Genomic DNA, 15,446 nt, shown 5'->3' on the forward strand with positions numbered 1-15,446 from the left:
GCAGTTTGTTTGCGCAGCTCAGCTGGGGAAGGGAAAGGTTCCCTCTCCCCAGCTGAGACAGCCTGGTGCACACTCCTCAGTCGAGCAGTTTAAAGATGAAGAGGGAGGAAAAGTTTCTCCCTTTGCATCGTATTAGGGCAGAGTGTGATGGCGGTTTCACTCAGCGATATATTGCTGGTGAAACTGCCACCACGCCTGAGTCCCTCTGCTAGCAGTGCCACTGGAGGTAGGAACTCTAGTGGACACTGGTAGCAGAGAGACTCAGGAGCTGTGTCGGTGTCACCAGCGATATACCACTGAGTGAAGCTCCTCATACTGATCCTGGGCGATATACTGATATACTGCCTAGATATGACATACTGGATAGACTTTCACATTGATAATGAAGTAGTGGTTATTTTATTAGAACATTATTCTTGGGGGGCATGTAATTTGTCTCTAAAAATCATACCAACAATGACTGACAAATTTTCTGATTGCAGTGTTGCCCATTCTCAATTTCTGAAAAGAGAGAATTTAAACCATCTATAAAATCACACCCCATGGGCTATATGCCCACACTAGAACCCAAGAGAGGAAAAGAGAATAATAGATCAGGGGTAAGGAAAATGCCCTCTGCGCATGGTGCAACACAGTTATTACTTCACAGGGTCTTCATCCTTAAAGCTATTTATCATATTAAATCCTTCAATAGTTTATAGCACTTTGAGATTTTTAAAAAGACAGCTAACACATTTAATTAAAAATAATAATAATAACATTATGGAGATCAGTTAGCAGGTGGGATGGGGATAAATCTGTAATGAAAAAGTCTACATATAAGAAGAGGCATTCCAACACACCATATTTGCCGAAAACTCTCAAATTAGATGCAGATTAACTGCAAAGTTGAGCTATTCTCTCCTAAGGTCCTGTTCCTCAACAGGTGGCCCACAAGCCAAACCAGTCTTCAGACCAGCCTCTGATCAGCACAACCAGCCACAGTTTCTTCTGTTCTCCTTACTATTGTCACCATGCAATTCTCTGTTGTTCTTGTTGGCTGCCAGCAACCAGCCTTGGGTTCCAAGTTTTCTAATAATGCACAGGTGTTTAAGGAAACATCTTGGTAGAGGCTTAGATGTCACCAGGTCCAGACAAGGTAGCACAGTTCTTTTTTCCCCTGCTGCAGTTTTTTTCTACTACAGTTATTATTCTGCAGTCTAATACTGGTACCCAAGGAGTCAAGGCTAAGAAGAGAGCTTTCCTCTGTCTCACAAATTAGTTAAAACAGGGTGATTATCTTTAGTAAGTGTACTTATGTGGCTGAAAATATATTAAATTAGTTCTCTGTTTTGGTGCATAAACTTCTTCACTGACATTTTGTTTCCAGAAACTCCAGCTTCACTGCATAGCAAGAAAAACAAACAGCTAAATCAGCAGGCAAGCAGAAATATCAGCAAAATTTAACTTAGTTTGGTGATGGCATCTCAGTCTGCTTTTGTCACCAGAGCTCCAATTAATGCCAGAGGGCAATACATTTCACAGCACATCTTTTCTCTACCCTGACAAAAGAACATTTGGTAATTCTTACTAAGTTAGGGCCTTTGCTTACCCTATCCCTTATTTTTTTTCCTTACTTGTATGTTGCTACCCGGCAAGGTGGCAATGCCGTCTTTCCAGTCTAAGGCACCCATTACATCGAAGTCTGCAGTCTGGGCGATGGCTGGTTTTTTCTCCGATATATTCTGTTCCATCTTTCAGCTTAGTCTTTGATTTTTTTTAAAAAAAATTAAGAAACAAAACTAGGCTTGAAAACAAAACAAAAAGGCACAGAATCAACAGGCCAGTTGTGTACATTTTATGAACAATTTTAGGGGGGGGAGGCTTTGAAACATGAAAAAATGTCATCCTTCAATAAGGTGCATCTTCACACTGAAGCAATTGGTGTAAAAGAAACAGTGTTTGTGACTTAAATGTGTGCTGCCTACCTGCGTATTTGTACAGTTCTTACCTTATTGTGAGAGAAGAGGTCTCTATACTTAAATTTTTTAGGAAATAGCCATGACTTTAAAAAAAAAAAATCATAGGCTTTGCCGAGAGAAGGCCTGTGACATCTCAGAGGAAGTATCAGAACCCAGGAGCTGCCTTATACTAGTCAGACTATTTGTTCATTGAGCCTAGCACTGTCTGCTTTGACTAGCTGCAGAGTTCTAGGCAGAAGTCTATCACATCACCTGCTCTTTGATCTTTCTAAATGGAGACTTTTGGATTTTACCAGGGACCTTGTGCTCTACCACTGTACTATGGTCCCTCCCAAATTTCTAGTTAAAAGGCTCTCAAGCAGCAGGCCTGGAAAAATCACTGCCTGTTATCCAGATAAGGAATTGTTGTCAGGGTGACAGTGCTGGAATAGCTGAACAGTTTGGTCTGACTCGGTATAAGCAGATCCTTATACCTGTACTACTATTACTGTTGTTGTTAAGTCATTTCTATACCACAAACACATATAAAAAAACATATGCATGTGGTGTAGAGAATATCAATTAAAACCAAAACAAAATAACAAAATCAAGCAGAATGCATTAAAGAAATAGGTTTACAAAAATGGTTCATCTGACTATAAATCATAAAATGAAAACTATATATCTTTTTCATAAGAAGGCTTGCTGAAATAACCAAGACTTAAGCTGACACTCAAAGTTCATTTCCAACAATACTGACTTCATTATGTTAGGTAGAGTTCTATAATGCCGGTGCTACCATACCATGCTAAATGCATAATTTGTTGAGGACAGCCAGGCACCATCAAATGACTGTAGATTGGGCAGAAGTATAAGGAAATATTTTAAGTACTGTACACTGGTCCCAAGTTACTTAGGGCTTTATGTGCTATTAGTAAGATTTGAATATAGTTGGTAGCAAATGCCTTGAAACAGCTGGGCCTCAGAATTCTGCATCATCTGCAGCTTCTAAACTAATCTCATGGGTAGCCCCTTACACCGAGTGGATTATAATAGTATAGGTTATCAGTGCTTGAATTCCCATAGTTAAACTATCCTGTAATTGGAAAGTAAAAAAAAAAAATACATTTTTTTTCTTGCTGATTCAGAAAGGTCATGTTGCATACAGTGGCCAAAACAGCACCACTGACCATATAACATGTGTGGGAAACAAAATAGCTTTGACCATAGCATTGCAGAAGTGTTTTTCACACAATAAAATGAACAAGGGTTCCAAGACGTATTTTGTTTTTATTAAATAATTAATAAAACTTTTGTAAGAAAAATATTTTATAACCACAGATAAACACCGTCTTATTTTTAAAACATAACAAGCTCATGATTAGCCCATTCTACAAAAAAAGTATGATACATGTGTTAGTTGTGGTTTGCGTGCTATGGCTTATCAAACCTACCAAGGTACAAAATGACTAACATTCACTTTGAATGGTCGGTGACCCTTTTCTGTGGCACTTAATACCACTCATACCTTAGTTTGAAAGAGACCAAAATTAGCTTTATTTTGATACCAAAATAAGCCCAATTGGTTGAAAAATAAGCGAAACAGGGTTTTCTTTTCCTAAACTGACGCAGAAATTGCATTAGCCTGAATCATGTGAAAATTTAAAAAAAATTAAAATTTCTCCTGCACCCAATTTTGGACCAAAAAAATCTTTTGAATATAATTTGAGGTTATCTCATAGGTATATTACACATTATTTTTTTTTTAATAAAATCTGAGTTGTCAGAGCACATGGCACCAGGTGATTTGGCGTGGAATGACCCAGTACTGAACATCTTCCAATATCACAATGAACACTCACATTAGAGAGAGCTTATAATCTACCCACTCTCAGTAGCCAGAAGCCTCACAGCCAGAGACCTTTCAGGGGTGAACAAGGATCAGTGCGAAACAGCCTTGCTAGAAAAACTAATCAAGAAACTGAAACTGACATGGGGCACTAATAGAAGATGATACCTTCACCCCAGTATGGCTCCCCTTTATCACATACAAAACCAAACAAGAACCCACCAACAGCATTTGAATCAATCTGGCTTACTTGACCCAACAAGCCCATCCCCCCTCACAAAGGCAAACAAACCCCACTGCAGCCAACCACAGACAACCAACCATACCCTGGGCCCCCAACCTCTCTCACTATGGGAGTATGGGAATAATGGATACAGTGGTCTATACAGGTAGGTAGGTAGGTAGTTTATTTCGGCCATTTGGCCCATATCTGGTCTATACAGGTATTTCATATTTTTGAATAAACAAAGCAAGAACTTGTGCAAATTTGCACAAATTTCGATTTTATAATTGTGTTATGTGGGGAGCCAACAGGAGTTCCAGCTATATTTTTATTCACTTCCCACTAACAGCTTTTTCATGCTGCAGAATAAAGGCCCTCCAATTCTATAATATAATGGGAACTTTTGTTGGATTACTTTAATAATTATTACTTAGCTGTTCCACAAAAATACATTAAATTATATACATGTAATACTTCTAACATTTAACAATGAAGGTTACAAAAACACACACACCTTTGCAGAGAATTTTTAACCATTTTCCTCCTCAAAACTATGCTAAACTAATCTAGGCAGGAAAATATTGACAGTCAATTCATTTCAACCCATAACCAGTGAAAACAAATTGCTCTGGGGAAATCACACTGCCATTTCATTTGTATGGTTCTTTAAAAAAAAACCAATACAAGACAAGACAAAACAATCCATTGCCAGAACTTCATGCCATTTGATTTAATAAAAGAAACTTTTTGAGAGGCAATAAGTCCATTGCCTTGAAGAATCATTTATGATTCAAGCTGCTATAGTGAACTCTCTGATTAACTCCTTTGTGGATACACAGGTAAACAGTCACAGCAAATAACTCCTTAGTATGTCTAAGGCTTCTAGCAAGTACCACCTCCAGCAATGGCATCTGAAGGCATCACACTCCATCCTGAGGCACACAAAGTTTCTATAGGGTCACTACCCGACAACCTGTTTATTACACATTCATCCTAGTTTGTTTGCACAAAGCTAGCAAAGAGATTATATGATGTCTGCTGCTTATTGAGCTTAGGTTTGTGGGGAGGTTATATTGTTTCCTGTTAACTGATTGTCATCCTGTATTTTCTAGTTCACTTTGTTGTGCCATAGTGCTTTAATCCACTTCAATAGTGGAAACCTTAATGTTTTCTTTAGTGTAAATGAAAACATGTTTGTAGGCTTTTTTATTTCACACTAACTTGAGATGTGAATTCATCTAAGAGATATGTATATTATTAGAAAAGTAAAATAAACATGTTAGACTTGTAATTATAGACCAAAGTCATATGAACAGTCAATGCCACCACCAAGCAAACCCTTCCTCACAAGTTATTTACAAAGATTCCAGCACCAGAGTAATTGCTGTTGCTTTTAAGCTTAGAAAACTACCTTCCTGCTGCTCTTTCATAGCATTTTGTATTTAATATACAAAATTTTAGAACACTCAAATTCTGCTTTTAACTGTTACCTAATTTAGCAGTTTATAGCTCATAAATAAACAATGCATAAATAAATACTGTTACATTTGTTAAATGCTTTCTAGTCCCTTGTCTCTCCAAAAAAGTCAATCACAAGGTTCAACTCATACACTGTTCCTCACTCTGCCTCATTCTTGTCCTTTGCCTGGTTTCTCGGTCTTGCTATTCACTTCTGTGTCCACATCAGCTTAACCTATGGGCTGCATTTGGAGAAATTGTATTATCTAACTTCCCTAGATACTGTCATTTTTTTCTAAACGGTTAGGTACACAGTCAGGGTCAGGGAATGCTCCTGGACCCAGCACTGTCTAGGGAGATGCAAGTGATGGTGGTTGCTTGGGCTGGTTTTGCAACCATGACCTTACCTAGGCAAGACTGACCTAGACACAGATTTAAATCTTTTAAATAAATGAATGAAACATTAGCCTTTGATTTACAACAGCAATGCCATTATATTGTGCTATTATGAAACAACATTTATACAATAAACCTAGTTCTATGGGTGGGGGAAGCATTAAATACAGTACTGTACAAGTTGTCAACACTTTTAAGGTCTTTCCTCTAAGTTAACAGTTCAGTGGTGTACCATATGATATGTGAACTCCACATGTACATCAATTCTGATCTGAAATGGCAATTCACATGCAGAAATCTGTCTCTGTGCTCTGATTGCCCTTGATGGGCATAGTGTATCTTTATATTCAACAAAACAACAGGAAAATACCTGTGGTGACAGTTTCATGCAGGGGTTCTGTTCCTGGCCATCTCACACGTTAGCAAAGCACACATAAACCCACCCTGTTCCATTGTGCTCTGTCCCCACTTCACATACTCCCATTATGCCCCCATTATGCCCTCTTCCAAAACGACCCACGCATCAGGGATTGAGCAGTATTACCATGTATTCATTATACAACATAGTCCAAACTTACAAAACAGTTGGCATACTTAGTCAAATCACTAGTCCATCTAATGGCCAATATTAACTTCCTCCGTTTGCTGATAGTATCTAAGGATATATCTTAATGCATAATCTGTTAGACAATGACTTTTCTGCTGCATTAGAAACATGCAAAGTGGACTAGGAATACTGTTCACAGGAGCTTAATGTCTGCCCTTCCTCGCCTTTTACATTATCTTAACATTACATGCACAAACTGTTAGAAGCGGATCAAACATGAAGGCTTCCTATCAACTCTCTTCCGGTAGCTCTATGCCAGCTCAGTGGGCAAGGTTTTCCTAGGATCATTACTGTACAATGTTGCCAGCTCATGCTACAGACATTGATAAAAAGAGACTTAGTGGCATCACCATCAATTTAAGAACTTCCTGTACTGTCAAAAGTGGTGCTGAAGAGGAACTTTTGAAGAAATATGCAAAGGCATGCTGGAGTGATTTCCCCCTTTTATTTGTAGTATCTTAACTAATAATAGGAACATCTGGAAAAAATATTTCTTATGGCAGAAGGCTTTGATTATCTGGGCTAACAGCCAAGGTGGCATATAAGGGGATACTGCAATGTAATATAATAATAGTAACATACTTTTTCCACATTGACAAGCTATATCTCTAACTATGGTAATGTATAATTTTTATGCAATGGTAGCCACTGAATATAGTAAAGGTCGCGAGCTCTCCATGTTTACAGAAAAAGTTAACATGGAGTTTCTGTCGAGGACAATATGTTGAAATGAAGCCTGCAACATCTATAACAGAATATTGTGAAGGAACAATATTTTTTAGGGACAACAGCCTGCTGCTTGAAAGATAAAGATATATTTAATGAGATTTAATGGGTCTATTCTCATTTTTAAAACTATAAAATGCACCAGGCTCTCTGTATGAATTACATTCTACAGAATTTCCAGAATAGCACAATTAATCTTGTTTCTGTTATTTTCCTTTTGCACCCTTCTCTTCCACAAAGATAGGGATCAACATTTTGCCCCAATGCAAACAGCAGGCATTTTAAAGTCAGCTGCCCCTATCCCCAATAAAGAGTTTGCCTCAAGCCAGAAATAAACATTTCCTTTGTAGAAACCTTTGATGGCTACCTTGCTTGCAAATAACATGCTTTCTTCTCAAATGCCTCAGTAGGGTTGTTTATATTGTTTATCTAGTAGCAGACTGCCTGTTTGAACTTGTGATCTGAAAAGACCTGTCTTTTCAATAAACACCTGCATAAATTCTTTTTCTGTTCTATTCTAGTCATCCCTTTTTTCTGTCCTCCACAACCTCCACTTCCTAAAAATGGGAATATCAGTGAAGCAAAATATACTCGGTGACCAGGGCACAGTGCAGAGATAAAAGAAGAACTGATAGTGCAGCCGGTTTTTTCAATTTGCCACTAGAAAGGCAACACATCATAACCTTATTTTCACTGTTGAAAAAGGAGATAAAACCTACAATACTCAGTTTGCTAACAGAATGACTCACAACCTTTTCCATTATGATAGTCATACTCACACTTATGCTAAACATTATAAACATGTTATATAAACTGCATGTTATAAACACATGCAGAAGTAGTTGTTTGGACACAAACTGCATCTGACCAACCCTGTAAAACAGAGGTGGGGAACCTCAGTCCTGGGGGTCAATTGCAGTCTTCCAGGCCTATCTGGCCCTCAAGACTCTCCCTAGGCCATGTACCCACCCAGCCCACACCCTTTCCAGTCCTGCTATGCACCTTCTTAAATGTTTTTATCTGGCCTGCAATGTGTTTGAACTGTTATAATGAATGAAAAATGGAGAGATGTGTGTTGTATTGGTGTAAAAACTTTGACTTTGAAATGGCTAGAATGTAGCCCAATGGTTATTGCTATTTAGTCGTTTAGTAGTGTCTGACTCTTCATGACCCCATGGACCAGAGCACACCAGACACTCCTGTCTTCCACTCCCTCCTGCAGTTTGGTCAGACTCATGTTGCTAGCTTCGAGAACACTGTCCAACCATCTCGTCCTCTGTCGTCCCCTTCTCCTTGTGCCCTCCATCTTTCCCAACATCAGGGTCTTTTCCAGGGAGTCTTCTCTTCTCATGAGGTGGCCCAACAGTACAAAAGTAAAAGTGACAGACCACTTTTGCTTCTACCTGTGCCCACCACTGGCATGTGACCCCAGAAGGTTTCATACAAATGAATATGCCCCTCAGACTGAAAAGGGTTCCCCTTTCTGATGTAAGCATTGGCTTTTTGTATACAGATCTACATAGGACTTTTCAAGCCCTTACAGTCAATGCATACAGAACTGTACATTGGATGGCACACAATTAATATAACAAAGGTGGTTGTGGGAATCAGCTGTGAATGAGAAGCCTAGTCATATGCATTACGGAAATTTATTCAGTGGTATCGGGAAGAAGTAATCAAGGAATCCACCATTAACAAGCTTCACACAATTATTATTTCACTCTAGTCACAATCATTTCATCTTTGACAATTGCAGGTTAAAATGTAAGTTAAGAGAATGGCCAGTTGGTTATGATGATTAGTGTTTCAATCAACAGTAATTCCCTTAACATGGTTCTATTACCACAAAAATTATTACAAAAGTATTGGCTTATTCCTGAAACTTGTGTTTTAAGTAGCTGTCACAACCAGGTAATATTTACAAGGCGCCTGAATGAATGGACACTTCCTGATTTTAGTGAAAACTACAAATGCCAGTAGAAAATACCCTAACAAACCTGCCATCTCCAATTTAGACATTAACACTTTTATCATGGCTAAAAAGATTATTGGGATACAAATCAGCCAGATAAAAACCACCATCCTGTAGCATAAGGATGTAAAGACTAGAAAGGTTAAACAGAAAAGTATGTGTGTAAGGAGCTAAAAGATTCCATGGCAGTTGATCAACAGTTAAGGATAGAAAGTTAACCAACTTTTAATGGTTTGAACAGAAGTGGAACAGAGTTTGGGAATTTTAAGAACAAAATGTGAGCAGTGTATAAACATAGTTTGCTATACGAGGCAGTGTGATTAAGTTGTAAATCTATGAGCAATTGTTATTTTGGAAATATTACAGGACTCCTGTTGGTAGAAATATATGCATTACTATGCATATTTCACTGCCCTTGACATTTTAATATCACATAATTAAAATGCTGAAATTTAATAGTATTCTTTGATGCGCACCAAACTTGTTTGTTTACCTTATCAGAAGTGATCAAACATTAAGGTTAAAGGATGACTTTCATTTACTAACATACTTCAGAAACAGACAGGTTTTAATATGAAAGCAAGTTAGTAACACAAAAGTATGTTTTTCCCCGGACAATAAGAACTTAAGAGTGCAGATTTAGGCATGTCTTAGCCCACTGAAATCAATGAGATTAGCTGCACAAATCTCAGTTATAGGATTGGGCTATGCTACACCAAAAACTAAAACCATGAGTTAATATAGTTGAACACCACATTCTCTTATTATTTCATCTAACTGATGTGCTAACATAACCTTATATTCAGTCCACTTAAAATAATTATAAACTCTTTATCCAAAGTTCAATTGTACTATTTTTAGTAAGTGAACAAAGTTCTTGGCTCTACCCCTAGGTCTGAAGGTCTTTCTAACCCAATACAACTACTGACAATCATGTCACTTATGAAAGGTTGAGCTACTTCAGACTACCTGGAAGCCCTTTCTGAGCCTACCGAACCAACAACCAACTTCCCAGCCACCAGTAATGACAATATATTTGTCTCGTCATAGAGAAATGAGTAAAATAACCAGCTACTACAGTAGCCTTAATAATGTAACCTGGTAAAATACGTTAAATGAGAAATATGCTTATTGTCCATGATAACAACTGAATGTAATGTGCTCTCATGTACACCATTCATCCCATTAAAATTAACACTATCATTTACTTCGGCAATAAAAGATACTGTAATATCATTCATAAAGCAAGAGATTCCTGCTAATCAGAGCAAATGAAAAGCAATATGCACTTTGACAATTTATACTGGAATTCTTTGGAGCTTCAAATATAGAAACCATATCTATATTTTACAAAAATCATATTTTACAAGAAGTCAGTTTTGGAGGGAAACATTTGTAGATTGAGAAATTACTCAGTTCAATGATGTCCACATATATATATTGGTTGTTCATCCAATTTATTTCTGAGGGAAAACTAGCACTCCTTTACTGGCAATAACTGTTAGTTTCACCCATATACCCATCTCTTTTGAGTTATACATGTAATTATTTTGCTAGAACTCTCTCACTAGGTTCCAAGGCCATTCTTTTGATAATTCATGATTTGTACATATTAAACATTCCATTGTCCAATCAACAGATGAAACATGGCTTTTCCTAGTCACATCATCAGAAAAAGCATAAAAGATAGATAAGAGAAAAGAGTGAATCCGATAGGAAGTATGAGTTGTTTATCACAAATGCCTATTATCACGTAACAGTTTCCACCACTGTATACTTTTCCATTTTTGCTTATGAATAACTTGAAGGTGCTGATACAATAGCAGTTTAATGTTACATTAGAAATTGAACACAAAGCCTCATCTCTCTTTCCATTCTATCCTACTACGCATGTTAACTGGGAAATAAGTTTAACTGCTGCCCAGATAAGCACATAAAGGGCCAAAGCCATACAGCACAATCCAATGTAAGTCTACTCAGAAGTTAAATGAGACTTCCTCCCAGCTAAGTGTGTATAAGGATTGCAGCCTCTGTCTTTCAGCTTTTGCACTGGGGGTAGGAGGGGAACCTGTGCCCCCCCATACACTGTTGGACTCACATCAACCCCAGCCAACATGGCCAATGTCAGAAATAATGGAAGCTATAGCCCATTAACATCTGGAGGATGCAGGCTCCCCATCCCTGTACTACACAGTCGAGTATTCCATTCTTCTAATGTTTGACAAATATGCTACAAAATAAAAAATCAATTATTCTCAAGAATAATTTGCCGACAAAAACAACTAGCAATGAAACTATACTTCTAACGTCTCCAAAATAACAGTATAGGTGGGAATTAATTTGAAATGATGAAATTCTCATACTGAGAACATAGTAACTTGTTTCAGACAGAATGCTAAACTATTATTTGTTTAGCTTAATTCTTTAGCATGTTTGTACATTCAGATCCAACTAAGCTCACTAACTATGATCTGAAACCATGGTCGGAAGGTAACTTGCGTATCTAACTATGAACATGGATTCTAGGAACATGCTTCCTACCATCAATATGTGGGGGAAGGGGGGAAACTTAACATAGCTATAGTTACATAACCAAACTTTTGTCAGACTAGTGTCTAATCAATCCATAGCCCCATCCAGAGAACGCTGCAACTACCGTAACTTTTCTAAACTTTTCTGCACAAACTTGCAACCCAGGCTCCTCCTACACATATACTATTGAGCCCATCCTACAAGTGAAAAAGTTTTAATCTTAATCCTGAAATCAAAATTTTCTGCAGTATGCTCCGGAATATCAGTAGCTGGGCATCACAAAAAGAGAGTGTTGTCACACTTGGGTCCTGTTTATGGGCTTCTCATAGACATCTGGTTGGCCAGTGTGAACAGGATTCTGGACTAGATGGACCTTTGACCTCATCCAGCAGGGCTGTTCTTATATTCTTATGCTAGACAATGAAAGTCTCAGGGGGAACCTCTGCACAGCTCTTTGTGCCATAGGCCACAAGGAACACTGTATTCTCCACCCCCATACCCCTTCCCACAGAATCAGGAAATACACAAACAAGCAGGCAATTCTACCAGCAAAATCAATTTACTTTACTGGTTCTATTAACACAGGCCATTCACATGGGCAGAAACAATAGGGATTGAAGGGTGGGAATAATGTCCTGCTAGAATGACCTTTGCTCCTTGCTATTTCCTTTTATACATCTCTCTACCTGCTATTATCCCTTGCCACTCTAATTCTTATACAATTATTTCACCACACTAGAACTTCTGCATGCATGTAAACCCATTCATTGCAAGAATGATTTCTACAGGATGAGAGTGAAGTTCAAGAACACCTGATTTTTGCCATAGCCCTGTAACTACCGGTACCAGTGCCAACTGAGGCTCCTAAGAGGAAATGGCCACAATGCAAATGCACATGTATGAGCATTTAAGCCCCATAGAAATTAAGGATTTGATTTCACAGACACTCTATACTGGAACCTGGCCAACTATTTCAAAATATAGTATGATTTGGGCTGAAAACATATAGTTCTATAATTCTTACTAATGATCTTTGCAAGCAAGAAAACAGCTTTTCTGTCTTATCTATTGCTTCAAAGTAATTCATTTTGAATGTACACTTAGGGAGTGTAAAGGTACAATTAGAGGTTTTATTCTGCTATATATTAACTCCCAAAGGGACTACAATGGTTTCAGCAGAGGCTGCTGAAGATTATTGACTTCTTCCACCATAAGTCAATAATCCTGCCAAGACAGGATTAAGCACTCAAAGTGCTTAGAATATATTTTCTCAGTAATCTTTACAATAGCCTTGTAAAGTACACCAGTCATATAATCATATTGCAGGAAGGGGGCTGAGAGAAAGTGACTTGTATATGACTACATATTAAGTTAGTTGGTGAAATTTGCACCCATGACTTCAGGTCCTGCATTAATGTGACCTTTCTGTGGAATTATCTGGCCTATCAGCAGAGGAGATGAGGATGAGGAACACATTTATTATCCTTTCCTGAAATTCAGAAGGGGACAGTGGCATTGGTACAGACTGTTGCAGCTGGCCAGCCAGGATCCACATCTGAGACATCTTCAAGGACAAATTACATATTATATTTTTGCTGTAAATCTAAAATGCTTTGAGGGTACATATAATGTAATATGTGAAAAAGACAACCCCATGTTTAAAACCATGTTTCATAGTACACTAATCAAAGAGCTATGCAGAATTGGCTACAGCTCCCTAGAGAGTATACACTTTGTTGTGAACAATGGGGAGTCCTGTGACACTTTAAAGACCAACAGGTTTATTATGACATAAGCTTTTGTGGCCCAGAACTTATTTAATCAATTGCCATTCTCAGCTAGCAGACATACATATATACAGGTGTAAAGAAAAAAAATGTAAACAGCAGGACCATTAAATGCCAGAGGTACAATCTGTGACATGTATACTTTTGAGCTCTGCAGTTTGGCTCCATTGTTTACATTTTTTCTGTACACCTCTGCACTAGTCAGATTTCATCTGAAGAACTGTATTCAGTCCTGGACATTGCACTGGAGAAAACAACTCCTGTTAGGAAAGGTTGAAGAAACTGGATATGTTGAGCCGAAAAAAGAGAAGATGGAGGGAGAAAATGATAGCACTTTTCAAATATTGTACTTAAAAGGCTGTCACGTAGGAGAAAGAGTAGATCTAATGGGCTTAAGTTACAGGATAGATTTCAATTTCCCATTAGGAGAAACTTCTTAATGGTAAAAGCAGTCGGATAATGGAACTACCGGTAGTTACCTAGAGATCTTCAAGATTGGATTGTCCTCTGATTGGGATGCTCTAACTCTGGATTTCCTACAGCGAGCAGCAATTTGGTCTAGAGGGCATGTAAGACTCCCCTCCTAACAGCCCTGTGGCTGTTTGTGCCATATATGCATTATTATCCGTGCAAGTAGGAGGAGATGGAGCACTGCTCAGCGAAAGCACAAGTGCTGCGTGCAGAAGGCCCCAGGTTTCAATTCAAGATCAACATATAATCTGACCAGGAATATAGGCAGCTTCCTATATTCCTGGGGTCACAGTTTGCAAGAGTTCCATACCACAGGAATAGACAGGAATAAGACAATCTCCCCACCACCACATAATAGTTTTCTCTCCATATTTTTTTTACACATCAGGCAAATATGGGGGGGGGGGTAAACAAAACCTCCTGTCACAGTAAGTCTTTGAAGATGCCACTGGACATTTGTTGTTGCCTGACTGTGAAACCCTAGACATCCCTCAACTTTAAATGAACAAAAACAACCCCAGGGACTGCAATGGGACTTACTCCCAGGTAAGCAAGGGTAAGCCACACAGCCACCACTCCCCATCAAGACCTTTGTTTTTGTTTTTTGGTGGGGGTTGGGTGGGGAGGGGAGAGAGGGGAAATCTCACCCACCCACCCAAGCACAAAGCAGAAATTACGGGATGGGGAAGGAAGAAAGATGCGGCGGGTGGCGGGGGGGGGGGGCGCGGAGAGGAAAGACAACTTGGCATCCTCTTCAAACTTCCCCACAGGACTTGGGGAGCGCAGCGGCCGAAGCGGCCACGGGGTTAGAGGAGGGGAAGGGGCAGTTTCCGAGTCCCGGAGCGAGGTGGGGGGGGGGAGGTTGGGAGCCCCGACTCTGTCGCTCGCTCATTTACCTAGCGACTCACTCCGATTTTGGGGGGGGGGTTGAGCGCACTTAATGGGACAGACCCCCCCTTCCTCCTCACTTTCTTCTCAAAATGGCGGGAGGAAGCGCCGCCTAACGGTGTGTGCAGCGCACGCGAAGCGGCGGCGGCGGCGACGGGGACGACGACGACGACGACGACGACAAAAGACAGGGGCCTCCCCGCCCCCCATGCACAAACTAATCCTCTTTTTCTCCCGTCCCATTCCATCCCCCCCCCCCAAACTGAATTTGAAGTACAAAGAGGGGTTGAGAGCCTCCGCTCTTTCCTTCCTGGCCGACTCCCCCCCCACACTCCCCACTCCCCATCTCTTTTCCCTACTCACCTCCTCCCCTCGCTGGACTCTTCTCCTTTAAACTCCCACAACAATTCTTCACCCGCCCCCCCCTCCCTCCACTCTTCCCTTACCGGAGCGGTGCTCGGAGCGGCCAGAGCGCATGCGCGTAATAACTGGGGCGGCGCGGGCCGTTCCGGCCGGTTTGTGAGGGAACCCGAGGGATTGAGGCCCGGAGTGGAGGCGGCGGGGCGCGCGAGCGAGCAAGGGGATGAGGGTGGGAGG

The 15,446-nt window shown here is 39.7% G+C and overlaps 1 protein-coding gene across 12 annotated transcripts in view; it reads right to left on the reverse strand.

The window, feature by feature from the left end:
* Positions 1 to 15,446, reverse strand: part of LOC117051511 (lethal(3)malignant brain tumor-like protein 4) — a 55,643-nt gene extending 40,197 nt beyond the window's left edge. For 6 of the 12 annotated variants that reach the window (XM_033157979.1, XM_033157980.1, XM_033157978.1 and 3 more), the window contains exons 1-2: positions 15,213 to 15,303; positions 1,617 to 1,786 (exon numbers count right to left, since the gene is read on the reverse strand). In XM_033157979.1, the coding sequence (XP_033013870.1) occupies positions 1,617 to 1,733 (117 nt within the window). In that variant the 5' untranslated portion in view covers positions 1,734 to 1,786; positions 15,213 to 15,303. Of the gene's footprint in view, positions 1 to 451; positions 493 to 1,616; positions 1,787 to 15,212 lie in introns of those variants that run through there. The other 6 variants (XM_033157975.1, XM_033157972.1, XM_033157974.1 and 3 more) reach the window with 6 other exon arrangements.

Source organism: Lacerta agilis, chromosome 8 (assembly GCF_009819535.1).
Source record: "Lacerta agilis isolate rLacAgi1 chromosome 8, rLacAgi1.pri, whole genome shotgun sequence".
NCBI lineage: Eukaryota > Metazoa > Chordata > Lepidosauria > Squamata > Lacertidae > Lacerta > Lacerta agilis.